General features: G+C 40.0%; 1 protein-coding gene across 4 annotated transcripts; it reads left to right on the forward strand.

Annotated features, from left to right (window-relative positions):
- Nucleotides 1–662: 662 nt before the first annotated feature.
- On the forward strand, nt 663–15,339 carry caspa (caspase a). Of its 4 annotated transcripts, XM_085796354.1 has the most exons (9): nt 663–907; nt 2,449–2,634; nt 12,208–12,306; nt 12,444–12,532; nt 12,673–12,849; nt 12,944–13,193; nt 13,330–13,467; nt 13,580–13,689; nt 13,804–14,181. In XM_085796354.1, exons 1-9 carry the CDS (start codon nt 901–903, stop codon nt 13,906–13,908), a joined length of 1,161 nt encoding a protein of 386 aa, XP_085652480.1. In that variant the 5' UTR covers nt 663–900; the 3' UTR covers nt 13,909–14,181. The 4 variants fall into 4 exon arrangements, with proteins under 4 accessions (XP_085652480.1, XP_085652484.1, XP_085652483.1 ...); XM_085796358.1 differs by lacking the exon at nt 12,208–12,306 and having other exon boundaries at nt 709–907; nt 2,449–2,733; nt 13,804–14,173; XM_085796357.1 differs by lacking the exons at nt 663–907; nt 2,449–2,634 and adding an exon at nt 4,326–4,588 and having other exon boundaries at nt 12,022–12,306; nt 13,804–15,339.
- Nucleotides 15,340–19,078: the final 3,739 nt, after the last annotated feature.

The following is a 19,078-nucleotide window of genomic DNA, read 5'->3' on the forward strand; positions in this document are numbered from 1 at the left end:
TGATCGCTCTGGCTCTTCTTTAACCAGGTGAGCTACTGTACTTAATGCAGACAAACACATGGTTTGCCTCAACACTGTTGATGCCACATTTTGAACAGTAAACTCAGTGACAAAAAATAATGAATATGCCCCAAGTTGGGAGAACTTTATTTTATTTTTTGGTCAGAATATGTGTCTATATTTTCTTTTTTGGCAAAGTTACTCAGGACGAAAGTAAATGCATTTGGTAGCCTATATAGTTTGTGATTATATAGGCTACATGTTCAAGTTTCGTTTCTGCAGGTTTAACAGGTTATTGATTAACTTTTGGTTTTTGCTTGTGAAGGTTTTTTTTTCTTTGCAGTGACCCACCCTGACCACAAATTCACCTCACTTTCAATTCACAGCTCTGACGGGACGCCCCGTGTGTGTGTGTGTGTGTGTGTGTCTTCCTTTTCATTGCATCCTTTTTTATTTTCTTTTTTAACATCTCAGGTTTGAGATGGTATTACGGTGTGATACCCCGACTCCATACTATACACTCACTTCATGGTCGAAACTCCACCTAACGAAAGTATACTTTAGTGAACACACACCCACATAAATAACTGGGTCTTCTTGCTCCACTGTTGTCAGACCCCTGCGTTAAACTGGTGAAGCCCCTTGGGTAAGAGGCGAAACGTCTCCCTAGATAAATACAAGGTAACCCAGTTGCCTTCGATTCAGTTGTTGCCCAGAGACTCACTCTGTACCGCTGACAGTGCTATAGGTTGGAGGCGCAAACCAGGAAACATATCTTATCGTGACAACTACAGCGCGCATTACGCACAACACTAAAGCTTCTGGAAATTAGAAGCTGGACAGTTTTCATATCCCACGTGGCACATCTCGGTGGAAAGAGTTTGATAGGAGAACTGCACAATGGCAGGTAAGAGTTGAATGTCTAATGCAGCTTGTGAGTAACCACGTCTTACCGAGTTGAGTGTGTTGGCGGTAAAAATGTGTAGTGGACACCAGCTGCGTTCAGTCTGAGATCTCCGTGCTGTAAGGCGCTGAAGAGGAGTCAGGCATTGCGGGGACCTTTCCTCACTCTTGCCCACGAGTAACCCTCTCTTCTCAGCATGTATTTACCCACTGAACAGACAGTCCTTCCATGAAAAACTGTGGTTTACATAATTTAGGGCAAATTATGAAGGACAGCACTATAAAATCTGTCTCGGAAATGTTATAGGCTACTTGTTTAATATAAATGATTCACGTTTTCTCTTCTATCTCCAGCTAAAAGCTGTTATTACAAACATAACTTAAAAAGGATCATTACCAGGCCATTGCCTTAATAAGAATGTATTCTTAGCAATTCTTGCCTGGTAAAATAAAGGTTTACTACTACATTCATAGGTGGTTATGAAAACTTAGATAAAACCCTAAAAAAGCTTGCAGTTGGAAAGGGACTGGTCTCAGGCATAATTCCTTCTTCCCTTCCCCCAATTAGCAACAGCAGGACTCAGATAAGATGGGAGGAAGATCTGGTATCTCACTTTCACACAGACAGAATTTGGAAACATTCTGTATCCCTAACTAAATGTGCATGTATCAGATGATCAGAGCATACACCATACCCTACAAGCTTAATAAAATGTATAACTCTCTTTCAGATTTATGTTGGCATGGTTGTAGGGAGGTAGACACCCTTTACTCTTCCCCCACCTTCCTGTTAGGTGTCCAACTCACTCGCATTAAATCTTCAATGGCACAAAAAATGTGTAATTTGCATGTGTAACGACTGAACACACAATACTTGAACTAAATCAGGATCAGCTATATGTACAGTATATGGTCAGAGTTACCCTTATTTATTAGACCTGTTGAGTTTTTTTTTTTCTAAAACAGCAAACAATGTGATGAAACTGCAGTGTAGAGTTTTCAAATTTTGGATTTTGAAACCAAATACAACTTTGTTTATGCTCAAGGATTAACATTAATAAATTGGGTAGAAAAACTTACAGAGAAGGAAAGTACTAAAGTTAGTCTTAGTTATTGATCAACTCCTGGCTAAGATCTTTTACAGACATTCTTGTGAATTACTGTTTTCCATTAAAGGACAGTTGTAATCAAGAACTTGATTTGCTCCACCTCCTTCAACCAGTCATGGCCACTAAATCAGAAATGCAGTGACATAGCTTTTATTAGGCTTCTGATCAAGGCTGCAGGAAGAGCACAAACCATGCAAAACCAAAACCATAATTAACCTATAGGCTAAGTGTGCCCCAAACATTTGAAATCATATTGATATCAGACATACAGAAATAGATCCTGTTTCTCACTGTTATGTATTCTATCTTGGATTATATGATTGGCTGTGCATGACAGTGATAGCAAATGTCAGTACATTAAATTCCTCAAGTAATGAATTTAAACTTGAGTGGTGTAATAACATAACTTTTTTTTATTTTTTATTCTTTCCTTTAGCTGAGGAGCTTTTCAGAGTGAGGACTGACTTCATTGAGACCGTGTCAAAATCTCTGATCACTCAGCTCCTGGGCGACCTGTTAACAGAGAGAATCATCAGCGATAGGGAGAATGAGTCAATACTGGAAGAGCACAGTGCCAGAGCAGACAAGGCAGCCGCCCTCATTGATACAGTGAGGAAGAAAGGTGATGAAGCCAGTGAGAGGATGATCGATTGCCTAAAAAGAAAAGATCCTATAGTTCATGCTAAACTGGGCCTGGGCTGTGCTCAGCCTGTTCCAATGGGTGAGTGGATATATGTATATGATGACATATGTAATTATTATCCAAATACATCATTGTAAATTCACATTGTCATGACTATCACCTCTTGTACCCAAACAGAAATCCTTCCACCTGAGCAGTTGCGTTGAAGTGGTGCCAGCAGCAGAGCCTCAGCCTCACCCCAGGAGGAGAAACAGAATAAATGAAATGTTAGTCGGCATCTCATTGACAGATTTACTCCACTGACAATGGGTTAAACAGCAGTTTTAATTCTAGGCCTATACCGTTTTTAAACAGAATCTTTAATAACTCTATTTTTAATAAAAGTATGCCATTCAGAAGACACAATGTCCTGTTGCACTGTCTTGTCATTTTCTTGTTAATTCAACTGGAATGACAAGTTTTGTGAATGATGAATTATTTCCGTTTGAAATAAAACGATTATTTTATTGGTAATTGGTGAATTATTAGCCTATTATTTGTATGTGTGTGTTTAGTTTTTTAAATAAGTGTGTGCTTGTCATTAGGCTTAGGGGAGAGCGGGGTAAGTAGTGCCAATTTTTACTTAAACTGCCTTTAAAGCAAGGGGATTATAATAATGCCCCCAATTATGTACATATAGTTTAGGATGTTGTGCATCCCTGGGAACAATCACTTTGAATCTTAAATCAACCGTTTCAGAAATATAGCTTTAGAAAAAAAAAAAAAATTCTGGCACAACTTGCCCCCGGTGCGGGGTAAGTTGTGCCATTAGAGAGAATACACTGGGGTAAATTGTGCCATTGATAATTGAAGTAAAACAGATCATTTTAATCTCACAAATGTTATGCTATATAAAAGCAAGACATTCAATACAAAATTAAAGCCAGAAGCGGCGATGATCGGGCCCTCGCTTGTCCCCATGTAGTCGCGGGGGCCTGAGGCACGCTGGGGGCTGGGGCGCAAAGAAACGCCATGTTTTGTTCATCCACCAGGCTACGAGCACAACCAGACTGGGCAGGTGTGTTCAGGGGCAGTCCCTCATCACACATGTTAAGTTTCAAGCAAATCCGTGCCCACTGCCATGTTTCTCCTATACACAGACAGCACTGCCACTGGCACAACTTATCCCAGGCCCTTTGGCACAAATTACCCCAAGCCCAGCATTTTGAGAAAAAAGGATTCCCCAGCTGTTTTGAGCTGGCATCATGCTAACTGTATAGACTCATGGTGTAGCTTAATAAAGCACTAAAACATGTGTGAACTGTTTTCAAAGTTATCTATAATTGTTCAAACATGGCAATCAAAAAACCTTGATCATAGAAATTTTACTTTGGAGGGCAAAAACTTGTTTTTTGAACATAAATGTGCTTTCCTCTCAAGCCATGTGTCTCCCTTCTTGATAGGATGAGTGAAATGGATGCCCCTTCAAAAATATGTGGTCACATGACCAACTTCTTCTATGGTTTTCTAGATAACAGGGGTGGAACTACTTGCCCCATGGCACAAATTACCCCACTCTCCCCTACAGGCTATCATCTCTGGTGCCATGGTTGAACTGTTGATAATTCATAGAAGTCAGAGAAAGTTTTTCATCATTTCCAGAGACAGGAGGGCGTTGTATTGGGTTAATTGTTTCAGTCTTAACTAAACTGAGATGGTACACGGTGAATCACACCCCGACTCCCAGTCCATATGCGCACGCCCCACACTAGAGCTGGAAGTTTAGAATAGGTTGGAGGCGTAAACCAGGAAACTGGGTGAGAACTAGCGCGCATTACGCACGAGTCTCCACAGAAACACAGAAACCTCTGGAAATAAGAAGCGTGGCAGTTTTCACATCCTACGTGAAAGGTCTCGGTTTGAATAGTGTAATACGAGAACTACACAATGGCAGGTAAGAGACCACTGTCTAAAGCAGTTAGCGAATAACTACGTCTTACGGTATGGAGTGTGTTGGCGGAAACATGCAGGCGGTCATTGAACGAACTACTCGAGCTGCCTTTACTCTGTCAGCTCCTTGACTGGGCTCTGGCAAGAATCGTGACATATACTTTTTATATTTATATGTTTGTTTCCGATGTTACGCATAGCCTAAACATCGGACCGGTGTTGTAGAACTTTACAGCTCTCACATGATCTCACTCAGAGTCAGATTTTGTTTAACACCAAGATGTTTGATTTCCTCCGACATCTTCTTCCCGGGGATGCTCTTATTATTCACAGCGGAGGGGATGTGTTTCAACCAGCGCTGGGAAGTTACAGAGTGCACGTATGCACACGTCTAAGAAAAAATTCCACTGCTATGTGCAGGGGGACAATAAAGGTTTTCTGATTCTGATTCTGATTCTGAGTGCAGTTGCAGCCAGCGCGACTCATCCTATTAACCGCTTTTTGTACCACTGCAACAAGTTTAGAAACATTTTGGGTCGACAACCCACATAGTGTCACTCCTACAATAATAAAATGAGTAGGAAACAGAACTGGACTCGGGTGAGAATCATATGAAACTTTTATCTGACAGACACTCGATCAAACTCTAGTTTCACTTTGCAGGCGCTCATTCATGCTCAGTTTATGTTCGTGTGTGAAAAAAATAGCGATGCGACCGTATTCAAATCTTGGATTTGTATATAGGCTATAGCTACCTTCGATGTGTGTCTGTTTATGTAGCCTATGTTCAGGAGGCTATATTATGGTTTAACATCAACTAAGTGAGCAGGTCAGCCCCATAAGAAGTTATTATTACACAGTTATTATCACACTGATGCTCCAAGGCAAACGCTTTCCAGCTGTTCTAGTGAAGCAGGGGAACATGGTTAACCAGCATGGCTTCTTCCTCACAGATAGTGAATATCCCTAATTATTCTAAATTTTTCCTACTCCTTTCTTCATCTCACTTCCCTTACCTCACTTCCTTTGCTTGCCTCACTATCACTATCACTGCATGGCTCTTATTTCCATTGTAGTATATTATACTCCTTAATGTTCTTAGTTTTAATATCTTGTTATCATCATCATGTATTCTTCTTTGTATGTGTGCCTTGTTTGGAACTGAAGGAGTGTCTGGACAGATGCTCTACTTCATGGGTTCCACAATTTGCTTAGAAGTCATCTGACCTAATGGGATATGCATGGTCCAAGATGACTGAATGACCCGGTTGACAGGATATGGGTTTTTTTGCTAGCCTAAAAGGTAAAAAGTCAAAGGTCATTGGCAATCTGGACGGGAGGTTTCTCTCTGTCCGGAGAAGGTGGAGTGTTGGAGATATGCCAACATATAAAAAGGAAGGTCTTTGAGTTGAGAGAGAGAGATCTCATTTTGGACCAGAGATGCTCCAGGATTCGGCATTTTTGTACACTGATCTTCTTCTTGTTGATAAACCTCTTTTTTGAATACAATTGAAGACGTGTCAGCGGTGATCCCTTCTTTTCATCAACACATCAATATACCACACCATCCCTTCTGATCTCATGTATAGTAGCAGAATAACATATAACTTTGAAATGACAACAGTGACTTCATTGTCTGTCCGTTAATGTAATAAGGAATCAACATTAATTAAGTGAACATACACTAAACAGACAGGCATTGAACTGTCTATGAAAAATATGCAAGATACATCACTGTTGTCATTTCAAAGTTATAACTTTAAAAAAGGCCTCAAAATCTGATTTTTTTTTTTAAACCTCAAAAGGCTGGATCACATTTCCTGCTTTGTCAACAGCTAAGTCTACTAGCACAGATGAGGCTGCATGAGCGCCTATAGAAGTAACGTATGCGTTATCTAACACACACTTGTTGTAAATCTGCCAGAGCCCAAGGATCACATGTTTAACTCCTGTCGTCTTTAGTGCCATGATAACACGGCGCTCTCTGATTAACAGCAGCGTCTGGCACAACCTCCCCAGAGACTTTACACTGAGCAGGAGCTGTCGATTCTTGGGCCCCTTTACACTTGGGTTCAGTTAAGAATAGGACTCTTTCTGACACTTCGATGATTCTTTTGACGCAAGAATCATGTGACACATATTTAACAGAAACCTGAGGATCTTTACAATGAGTGTCTGTTGATAAAAGTTTAGACCAGATTTTTCAAAATTTGGATTTAGAAGACTTTTGTATGAAATATAATTTCGGTGTGTGTCTGTTTAGTGTATGTTCAGAATGAGGATTAACAGTAATATGTCAACAGGTCAGACCATTAAAAGTTTGTATCAGATTTTCTTTTTAAACGATGAGATTTTCTCTTACTGAACCCAAAGCATTATGAAACAGATCATATTGATGGTTTCCATTGTCAGTTTCCAGCTGAAGGACACAGCTGACACATGGCATCAGTGAATTTCCCTTATTTCTCTCATTTTACTTCTTCCTTCACCTCACTTCCTTTTCTTTCTTCATCACTACATGTCTCGCCTTATTCTCATGCATACTGACCCTCACGTATTAGTTCACTTGGTCACTCCAAGGTCATTCTTTGTTTTTCGTCTTTGCATTGGGAGGTAGTTCTTCTGAGGAGTATAAAACATGTAAGTGGTGATTTAGGAGTGTTGTATAGCTCAGTTGGTAGAGCAGGCGCCCCATGAACAGAGGCTATAGCCCCTGCTGCAGCGGCCCTGGGCTCAATCCCACTCCTGGCAGCCCGCATGAGGCGTTGCCCTTCTTTCTCGCTCCCCATTTCCTGTCTCTCTCCAACTGTCCTGTCAGAATAAAGACACAAAAAGGCAAAAAAAATATTATTGTGGGGGTTTAAAATGTTGCAGATAAAATGACAGAGTAGGTGTTCCTTTCTATAAATAAATGTTCATAAATAAACAATAAATGAACCTGTTTATATATTATAAAAAATGCATTGTCATAAAACTGAAACTGTTCTAAGCTTGTAGTTGATGTTTTGGTGGCATGGTTTTAATGAGCCGGCAGCATTTTGTAAATATTTGATCCCATTCATGACTCCAACCCTTCACTGAAATGCCTTAAGCATTTAGGTTGTGTCATTTCAATTTTTTCTTGAGGAAAAGTTTTGGATGAGGTGACTAGAGTTGGTAGCTATTGATCAAATCCTGGATGATATGTTTTATAGACTGTGTTGTGAATGACAGCAAGTGAGAGTCAGGACAGGACTTGATGAGAAGAAATGTCAATACATTGAGTTCCTTGATGAATCTAAACTTGTGTGGTGTAATATTACATGTTGTGTTTCTTTTCTTTCCTGTAGCTGAGGAGCTTTTCGAAATGAGAAATGAATTTATTGAGAGGGCATCAAAAGCTGTAATCAAAGGCCTCCTGGACGACTTGTTAGGAGATAAAATCATCAGTGATAGGGAGAATGAGTCAATACTCGAAGAGCACAGTGCCAGAGCAGACAAGGCAGCCGCCCTCATCGATACAGTGAGGAAGAAAGGAGATGAAGCCAGTGAGAAGATGATCGCTCACCTTCAAAGAAGAGATGCGACACTGCACGACCAGCTGGGCCTGAGCCTTCGTTAATCAGGTGAGCTTGCCTGGGGTACTTAGAGCTAAAGGCAATTGCATTTAATTTTTTTTTTGATCAGTTTAGTATTGTAATTTGACATTGTCATGATCATGAGCTCTTGCACACAAACATAAATCTCTTATTTTTAACAGTTATGTTGTGTCTGTTGTTCCCACCTAGAGCTGAAGACTATGCAGCTGGATGGGCTTCGCTCATCACCGCCACTAAGGAGTTCTGGGAGAAGAGACGGAAAAACAGAAATATGTCATCTGGTTTAAATGACACATTTTATCTCCACTATACTCCGCAATGGGCAAAAGTTTGAATCCCACTTTTTGAAACAAGATCATTGATAACTATTTTTTATTAGATTCTATGCAGATGACACCGGAGAGTCTTGTCATTTTTAATTCAGTTTAAGTAACATTTGCATCATGGTTTCTGAATGATGAATTAAAATCAGTTTGCAAAAAAAACACTCTGGTCTCAAGTTTCAGTCTCAACTACTTAAAATGTGGATGAAGCACAGACAGTAATATATGCTACATTATGCTGCACAGCTGGAGCAGTAAATCTGACTTAGAGCCTCGCGTTTAGCAGGGCCGTCCCCCTATACACAGAACACGCGCTGTGTGTATAGGGCCTCTGCACTGCATCTAATTTCATACCCATTAGGCATGGTATCTGTTGTGATCTGTGCACAACTGTTACACAGGGTTTAAATGTAGGTTACCTGCTAAATGTACAGTATGTGAGCGTTTTTATTAGCGTGTGTTTTTTTTTGTTTGTTTTTGTCACACTTTATCGGTTCTTAGTGCATCAGGGCAAACTTGATTAATGATATCAGTAACCTCCCCCCAGACTACTTCTGCTCAGTCCGTGTTACCATATATTCGGCCATTGAGTGAGCTTGGACCTCCAGGACCAAAACATCAGTTTCCTCCCGTGTTTTTACAAAATTGCAGTGCGCATCGCCCACAGTGCATTTAAAGGTGAGGAGATGAGCTAATTTGATTGGTGAATATCTGAATGGCTGTGTTAAACCCACTCACGCTTCCTCTCCTCCCTCTTTCCCACTTGTGCCGGTACGGGAGGAGTACCTGTGCCGGGGTGCGCCGTGCACGAAACTTGCAAAGTGCACCTGGACCTGGACACACCCAGTTGGCGCCTGGTCTATGAAACTAGAGCCCATGACCCATGGTCTCCAAAGGTTGGGTCCCAGCAAAAAGGGGGGGGGGGGGGTGAAACTAAGAGGAGGCTCCTGCTTCACTTAGATTGTTGAAATAAAAATGTAAACCTTTATGACATAAACACTTCACTGCTGCTCATGAGACTGAAGAGAGGATAATTCTGTCTATGGACTAAGGCACACATGCTTGTTCCATTGACGAAAGAGGCTGTTAATAGTGTTTTGTAGGACACTCAGGTGACGTCGGATGCTCCGCCGACCCAGAGGGCTCTCATGCGGGAAAGAAAGGAGGGTTAAGCGCTAAACTCCTCGCCCTTAAGTTGGCTTCATTTTGGTAATGTTGCTATCGGGATGCCCAGCAATATTCCTCTTCTTCCTCTTCAATGTCCGGTCTCTGGTAAACAACATGAATGAACTGCGACAGGATCATGTGTTAAAAAGGATCCGGGACTGTCATGATGTTTCTAATGAGCATGGTTTAACAGCAACATCAGTCAGGCTGTTTCCAAAACCACACCGACTTCAGCAGAGAAGTGAGTTTAAGCACATTTTTAGTTTAGCCTACAAATGGAACAGTGGTTTCTGTCATTAGCCTACTTTATATTCAAAATATCATCATGTTGCTGGCCCTACACTCACAAACAAAAACTATTTTAAATTGTGTATTTTTTAGAGGTTCAGAGGCTGTAGTCAAGCTGCTCAGTTTTAATATAGCCTAAGCCTATAACTTTATGTGATTGGCTATTTTAAAAAATAATTTAAATATGGCTGGATGATCAATAACAAATTAAACTGTGGTTTGACAAATTCAAACACACCTATTGATGGTTTAATTTAAAGGAACCACTGTAGCCTATAAGATCATGTGTAAGATCAAATTCAGTGTTAAAGGCGCTCAGGCAGGTGATTTTGAAATACGCTAAAAGTAATCCAGAAAGTAGTAATAGTAATAGTAGTAATTAGTATTACTTTACTTGAGTAATCGAAATGCATTACAGATTACAGATTTTGGGACATGTAATCAGTAATCTGTAGGGGAATAAATTTGAAAAGAAACCCCCCCAACACTGATTATAATATATTCTTGTGTTTGTTCGTTGGTGGGGGTTTTTTTTGGGGGGGGGCGGCACCAAGGGATGGTTTCGCCCAGGGCGTAAAACTAGCCAGGACCGCCTCTGGGTTGAAGTTACTTTTTCTTTTTTCTTTTTGAACGAAAACATGTTTTGTTGATTTATTTTTTAATTGATGACTATTTGTAGTTAGGATTTATTGATTTGATTTGTTCTTACTAATAAATGTTGTCAAATTAAACTGTATACCATTATACAGTCATTTAGTAACTATTATACATTTGCAATTGGGTGAGGTCAGCCGGGGGAGGGCCTCCAAATAAACTTCTGTTTCGGCCAGGGGCGGCCCTTGTTGTTAGTCTGTATCAGGAACATAAAGCTCGTCGAGCACTGTATGCGTGTGACAGCTTTGGGTTGGAGGAGCAAACCAGGAAACATCATCTGTGACTTTACCAGCGCCCGTTACGCACGCGCCCCCGACACACAAACCACTAGAAATAAGAAGCTTGAAAGTTTCCATACCCTACGTGGCACATCTCAGGTTGGACGGAGTGATACAAGAACTGAACAATGGCAGGTAAGAGCTCAATGTCTGATGCAGTGTGAGAATTACTGCGTTTTACGGTGTGCAGTGTGTTGGCGGCAACATGCAGGCGACCATCCAGGAACTGAACGACGCACGAGCTGCCTTTACTCTGACAGCTCCGTGCTGTGAAGACGCTGAGGAGGACAGGAGGTCTGATTGTTGGGCTCGGACAAGAGTCATACGAAACTCTATTGACTTTGTAATTTACAACGAGTGTCTGTCGTATGAGAGTCTCAATCAGGCTCCTCTTCCTGTGTAGCTATGCCATGTAGGCTACTTATAGTTTCACTTTGCAGCCGCTCATTCATGCTCCATTTGCTTTAGCGGCCTAGTTGTAAAAGAAAACTATAAAACAAACAAAAAAACAGACCAAATAGTTTGGTGCAACTTTAAAAATGTTCAAAATCGCTGTCTTTTGTATAAGATCACGACACTGAAGAGACAACTCCGATATGCCTTATATGGCATTAATGTCCGGTACAACTTTTGTTAAGTGTTTGTTAAGAATAATTTCCCCATTAAATGAGGGCTGTAATCACCCGATTTCCTCTGGCTGAAACCTGTTGAGCAGGTCATAGTGATGATGGCCATACAAACAGTTTCCAGTTGATCAGGCGAAGCAGGAACTCCAGTGGCATAGCTTATATCAGGCTTCTGATCAAGGCTGCAGTAAGAGCATAAGCCATGCATAACCAAAAGACACACAGAAATATTACTGATGAGGTACAGATATCATGAAATTCCTGTTTCTCATCATTATTTATTTACTCCTGAATTATATGATTGGTCATGAATGACAGTGATTGTGAGTACATGATAAGAATTTTAACTTGAGTGGTGTAATAACATGACATTCATATTCTTTCCTTTAGCTGAGGAGCTTTTCAGAGTGAGGACTGACTTCATTCATTGAGAAAGCCTCAATACTCAACACATTGAGTTCCTTGATGAATCTAAACTTGTGTGGTGTAATATTACATGTTGTGTTTCTTTTCTTTCCTGTAGCTGAGAAGCTTTTCGGAGTGAGGACTGACTTCATTGAGACCGTATCAAAACCTCTAATCAAAGACCTCCTGGGCGACCTGTTAGGAGAGAAAGTCATCAGTGATAGAGAACACGAGTCAATACTCGAAGATAACAATGCCAGAGCAGACAGGGCAGCCGCCCTCATTGATACAGTGAGGAAGAAAGGTGACACAGCCAGTGAGAAGATGATCGCTCGCCTAAAAAAAAGAGATGATACAGTTCACAATAAACTGGGCCTGGGCTGTGCTCAGCCTGCTCCACTGGGTGAGTGGACAAATGCCATAATGTATCTAATTATTGTCCAAAAGAATATTGTAATTTCACATTGTCATGATTATCACGTGTTGTACCCAAAGAAAACTCCCTCATTTTGAACGGTCATTCTGTTGTGTTGTTGCCAGCTGCAGAGCCACAGACTAAGCAGGAGCGGTCCGCATCGCTCATCTCTACCACCAAGAAATTCTGGGAGCAGAAGCAAAACGATAGAAGTGTAAGTCATTCATAAAGACCACGTCAAATATGTGCTCCATCTTATTGATAGATTTACTTTCTTTTTGATACAAATTATGTTTTTCTTATCAACAATGGCAAACGTTTGTTAAATTTTCCTCCTTTATATTTGTTTTCCAGATTTACCCTGTGCCTAAAGACAATAGTAAGAATCGTGTGGCCTTGTTAATCACTAATATTGAGTTTATCGATAAGAAAATGAACAGAAAGGGAGCTGAGAAAGATGAGGAGAACATGGAGAAGCTGCTCACAGCTCTGGGATACTTGGTGATAAAACACACAAACCTCACTGGAAAGGTATTGGAGATAAAAAATAGAAAACATATTTTCAACCAGAATATTTGATTAAGAAATGACAATAACACACATCTGTGTTTGTGTGTTCCCACAGGAGATGGAGGATGCTCTGATTGAGTTCTCCAAACATGAAAAAGTCACAGAGACAGACAGCGTGGTGGTGGTTATCATGTCTCATGGGAAACTTGGAGCAGTCCTTGGGGTCAATTCAGTATCAGATGAAGACACCCAATCCACCCCTGATGAGTTCCACATTGATGACATTTACAAACTCTTAAGCCCCAACAAATGTCGAGCGCTGCTGGACAAACCCAAAATCCTCATCGTCCAGGCCTGTAGAGGAGGTGGGTCTCATCTCGCAGTTATGCCAAACATGAACTCAAAGTCATGTAAAAGTTTGCTGAATGATCACCCCAATGTGCATTATTTTCAAGAGCGATATTCTCATGAATTGTGTTAAAGATGTTTTACATGTTACAGGTCAGGGTGGATCCATGCTTCTTTCTGATGGAGCAAAACCGTCACCTGCGCCTGTCGCTGAGGAAGACTTTGAGTCGGATACTGTGCAAGTTGTGCACAAAGAAAAAGACTTAATCTCTTTTCTCTCCTGCACCCCTGGTCAGTTAAAGTTCAAACTTTGTGACATAGAGGACACTGAACATCAATAATCTCTAAGTATAGCTATCTGAAGTAAAAAATCAATAAAATACAACTTTTGTTTTTTATGCAGACACTGTCTCATATAGACACCCAGTCGAGGGGTCTGTTCTTATCCAGTATATTGTTGACATTTTCAACAACCACGCCCATGAGGATGACGTTGAGGAACTATTCAGAAAAGTGAGTTGCGTGAGCTTTTATAAACCTGTTATAATGTGTGTGCATTAAAAGTAGCATCATTTATGAGTCAAGCAGTAATGATAATTACATACAATGTCTGTTTCAACCACACAGGTCATGCAGCGTTTTGAAGATTTTGCCCCTGGCATCAAAAGACAGATGCCGACCAAAGACAGGTGCACTCTCACCAAACGCTTCTACTTCTTCCCAGGTGTCTGAGACAGGACTCAGTCCTGTTCAACACAGACTCTGTATCCAAATCATGGTTTCAATTACTCTGTTGATGAAACTTCAGTGAATAGATAAAGGATACAGGCCCAGATGATCCAGGGATCAAGCCAGAGCCTGATAAGACCTCTTCTTGGAAAGCTAAGCAAAAAAACCCCTAAATGTGCCAATGATTGCAAAGAGAAACAAAATGATGAACTGATGTAAGGAAAACCTGCTGTTCCATATACCAACACAGAAACAGAAAATGTGATTTTTTTTTTCAAAATTTTTTGACAGTAATTTCATTAACTTCTCCAACATTGATCAGTATATTAAAAAATGTAATGTATGAATTAATTAATGGGGGAAAGATTTGTCCGAGTGGTCATGAGACTCACATGAGAAAACCAACGTGCCAGTTACCAGCTGTAATCAAAATGGGCATAATATCATGGTACAGTGGGGAAAATGAGTATTTGATCCCCTGCTGATTTTGTAAATTTGCTCCCCTGCAAAAAAAATGGACTGTTTATAGTTTTTATGGTAAGTTTATTTTAACAGAGTCAGAATATCAACAAAAAAATCTAGAAATAATATAATTTTATAAGTAAAGGTTTTTTATAAATTAATTTATATTTGATTAAGTGAAATAAGGACAGAATCAGCAGGGGATCAAATATTTATTTTTCCCCACTGTACACACACTTTCCTTTTGCACTGAACCTCCAAAAAGGGAAGAATGTGAAAGAAATTGTACCACAATACAGGAATGAGATAGAAGAAGAAACCATGCCAGAAATACCACTTGAACTTTGCCCCGTTTTCTCTGAATATGTATTTGCACAAGTAGGACACACACTAGTGGCACACAGTAGGCTAAATACACCTGGCAGGATTGAGTTTGTTGTAGCCAAATGCACTGTGCCTCGGTTATTCAGCAACAGAGGGGCAAAGGTCTCAGATATGAATGATATGAAGGTAATTGGTGCTGTCCACATTTATACTGTGAGCAGAGGAACACACTGGACATGTCTAATTTTGTAGATTATGCACATTTCATCCATATTTTCCCATTTTTTCCCCATTTAGTACTCAACATCAGTTTTTGCACAGGTTCTGTTTCCAGTGTTTAATTGCTTTGATTGATTTACCCAATTTGTTTCAGGCCCATTTCCTGTTTGCTCTTCCATTTTATTTATCTGATCTACGTTTAGCTGTCACCTGTGTTGTAGTGCTTGTTTGCTGCTGAACATGGATCAAAGCGCACGAGTAACTGCAGTTTTGGATTTGATTCTTATTCCCATATTTTGCAATAGTGTGTCCTATGTTGTTTTGTTTTGTATATCACACAAGCATTATTACTGTCACTCTGCAGGAAAGTGTATATGACTGTCCCTTGTGTTTTTGCTGCAATAAAACTCATTGACCTGTGGATCCTCTCTCCCACTTGAATCATCTTCTTCATTTCAACCACTTAAAGATGTTTGTTTCAAAATAAAATTATTATTCTTACAGGGGATAACCCACTAACTGTTGTGAAAGAAACTGCAGTATCACAGTACAGGAATGAGACAGAGGTGGAAGCTCTGCCATAAATACCACTTGAATTTTGCCCTGGGCGGTGCATGTTAACACACACACATTTAGGAAAGCAGAAGCATACAAAATGTTTTAGAGAAATGTACCTAGTGTGTGTGAATGACTATAGTCATGATGGCCTGAAAACTGACCAACATTTCAGTCACTGTCATCCAAACGTTCATTATAACATGGCATTACAACTTTTCTTCTGGACTGACTCTTTAACAAGAAAAAATTACATTCACACCTGAACATTTGTACCCACATATAAGAACTTGTATAACTATATACAAATGCATACAGTGCACATTAATCTAGATATAAAGTAAAACAGTTTGTGGAATAGATACAACTTGAGAGTTTAATTGAAGAAAATATAATAATTGAGAGGGTGTCATATTGTCCGGGATATCTAATGACCTCAGTCTATATTTTAAGGTCTGGTTTATATTTTTCCACTTTGTCATAATACAAAACTTATATTCCAAGAGTAAAATGTAATGTTAGTAATGGGTCGTCCTCCCTTGGCTGAAACTGAACCTTGGGATGTTCTTCGCAGCAGTAGCCTATCGGCAAGTAGAGTGACTGCTGCAACAGATATGGGTGAATTAGTGCTTGTTGTAAAAGCAGCTGTGGTATGTGATGTTGTGCCATGAGCAGATCCTACTCATGCTCATGAAGAAAGCATAGATGGTACTTTGTAATATACACACACAAAGAAAAATAACTAATTTTGCCTTTCCATCATTTTTCCACTATGTATTTTCTATTTGTCCTGCAGACACTAAAACAACCAGAGCATTGATCTTTTCTATTCTAACCAATTCTAATGTTGAGATACCCAACACCTGCTATTGAGAAACTTCCTGTGTCTTTCTGCTAAAAGATCAAAGATCCATCAAAGCTGCAGTGGTTTTACAAGACCTTAGTGCAAACAGTAATCATTCTAACCACAGAAGTCATGCAACACTCTCTGTCCAGTGAAATTAATGTTAGTAAGCGTGTGGACAAGTATGAACTTATCAGTTTGGCTGAGGCCCTGACTCGTCCTGCCAGGGCAGACATTTGAGTCAGTAGACTGGTCTATTTGGGTTATAACATACAAAATGTGATATATTAATAAAATATAATACAAAACAATATACTGTATATACATATATGTGTGTGTTTATTATAATAAATAGAAATAAGTAATATAGCAAAAGCTGAGTCAACAACAATATTGACAAAAAAAGCACAGTTTGCTATTCCTATGAGGAAAAGGGAACTTCAGAGTCTATGAAACACAATGAGGACAAAGCTGTACCACAAAAATGGGAAGTAATGAAATTGTAATCTATATTCCTTGTAAATGTCCCCACTCTTGTTTGTTGTAAAGATGTATGTAAATGTTGTGCACTCCACGTTTCAGATGGGGAGGAAAGGTCTCAGTCGAGGTTGGACCTCTGTGGTTGAGATTGTAGATGTTATGAGAAGCAAATGTGGGGGAAAACGTTTAAAATAGGGCGATCCCTCAATTCAAAGAAAATGTTATTATTGGAGGAAATATTGATGGTGAAGATAAGTGACATGAGAAGGACAAAGAAAAGCGTCAGTGAGAAGTAAATTATGGAAAGAAAAGGAACGTTTATGCATGTAGAAACCTTCTACCTCTATCCTCCCTTTCTACATCCACAAATGATGTAGAAACTTCCCTTTCTACTAGAAAGGGAGGATAGAGGTAGAACGTTTCTACATCCAGAAGAAAAAAACAGAAGAAAACACTTTCTACCTCTATTGGATAGAGGCGCAGAGCAGGAAAACAAGGCAAGAACAATTACCTTTCTCAGAAAAAAGAGAAGAAAAAAATTACACACATAAAGACCACTGGACTCGCAGATCTCCTCTTTGTTTGTTTCCACAGTTGGCAGCTTTGAAGCTGGATCTGGACCTCGATGGCAACCCACCGACTCATCCTTCAGCTCTACCACCACAGAACTCTGCAGCACTCAGCGAGAGAAGAGAAGCAGACCAGAAGGTGCAATGTTTGATTTCTGAGCATATACTTCTGCTGACATCAACACAGTCCAGAAACATGGATAACTAAGTCATGGACACAGAGGGATAGGACATGCCATGGCCAAGCAAGAACTGGGCAAGAAGAAATAGTTAGACTGAGGAAGAAGAGCTAATAAGATTGATTCTCTGTGATGTATGTTACCACTGTGGCCAACATGGACATTGGGTTTGTGATAGTCTCACAAGAACATCATCAACTCCTGTATACAAATGAGACTGAGGATGGTCGGGGGAATGGATTCTGTTGACGTGCTTCACCGGTCTGAGGAAGGTACTGCACCACATTAACACACACACACACAGAGCAAAGTAATAAACACTGCTACAAATTATGTTTTAACACTGACACTAGTGATGGAAAAACTCAGTGGTTCATCAGGTAAAATGCTTAGAGATAACATTACCATCCCACTTCAGAAACTTCTGAAGTCTGCCCCATTAATCTAATGGGCAGAGATTTGATGTGCAAATTAGGCCTTTGACTGCTCTCACCCTCAGAAGGTGTCAAAACAATACCAACACTGGTTTCGGAGCATACACCTATTGCACTTTTGGGAAGAGATGCTTTGTGCTCCATGATGACACTAGCGTTGAAACCAGTCAATTTGTCCTCCTCTACACCTCAACTGTCCACTGCACTGGCGTGTCCAATGAATAATGTCAACCTGTAAATGAACAGGCACAATTCATATCATTAAAACAAGATGTAACACATTTAGGAAGGGCAGGGTAAAATACCAACGTAAGTATAAGGACAGATTTATACTTGTCTGAATGAGATTAGTGTTGCTGTGTTGAACAGCCACTGCTCAATATTCTATTGGTTATTAAGTAAATTCAGGGCTTGCATTGTTCTGATTCTTGTTGATAAAAATTAAACTTAGTAAGAATTTATAAGTGAAATTTCAGTGTTTTCTGACCAAACTGACCCGCAGCAGATGTTAAAGTGCACTGCTGCGGCAGTGACATGTAGTATGAGCATAAATCTGAATCTTAAACTATTCACTAACTTTTGTTTTTGACCCTCCATCCTTTCCTTCACACAGTTAAGCACTATTGTTATTCCCTAGTCTTTCTAGCCTAGCAACAGTACAGCTAACATTAGCACAGTTGTGTTGTGGCTTTAGCATGTTTTAAACTCATTGTAGTGGCAAATGTTGACTAATTGGGTTTATGGTTTACATGTGAGCTGAAAAAACAAAAAATCTTTATTCCACAAGGCTCACTCAATTATCCATAAAACTGGCTTTCTCACAATAATACACATTCAGTTGCCTGTGCCAAGGTTTCTGTGAAAGTCCACCATCTCAAAGTCTTGAATCTCTTGTTCTCTCTCAGGCACTGTCTTATTGCACTAACTGCTTGCTTAATAGCCCACCCAAAATTTGGGTCTGCCTGACTCTAGCGGGCATTTTACTCAATCTGTTGAAGAAGAAGATGAAAATGATGCATGTTAAGACATCTTAAGTAGGAGTAAACTGAGCGGCCCTGTAGCTTATTTTTCTACAAAGCTTGATCCCATGGCTGCAGGTCTCCCAAG

The sequence above is a fragment of the Trachurus japonicus genome, chromosome 13 (assembly GCF_045865225.1).
Source record: "Trachurus japonicus isolate A0001 chromosome 13, Traja_1.0".
Classification (NCBI taxonomy): Eukaryota; Metazoa; Chordata; class Actinopteri; order Carangiformes; family Carangidae; genus Trachurus; species Trachurus japonicus.

Bases quoted from the DNA above. Each gene is read 5' to 3' on its own strand.
- caspa (XM_085796354.1), top strand. The intron at 12,307-12,443 runs GTGAGTGGACAA...TGTTGTTGCCAG, and splicing joins TGCTCAGCCTGCTCCACTGG to CTGCAGAGCCACAGACTAAG. The intron at 13,690-13,803 runs GTGAGTTGCGTG...TCAACCACACAG, and splicing joins TTGAGGAACTATTCAGAAAA to GTCATGCAGCGTTTTGAAGA.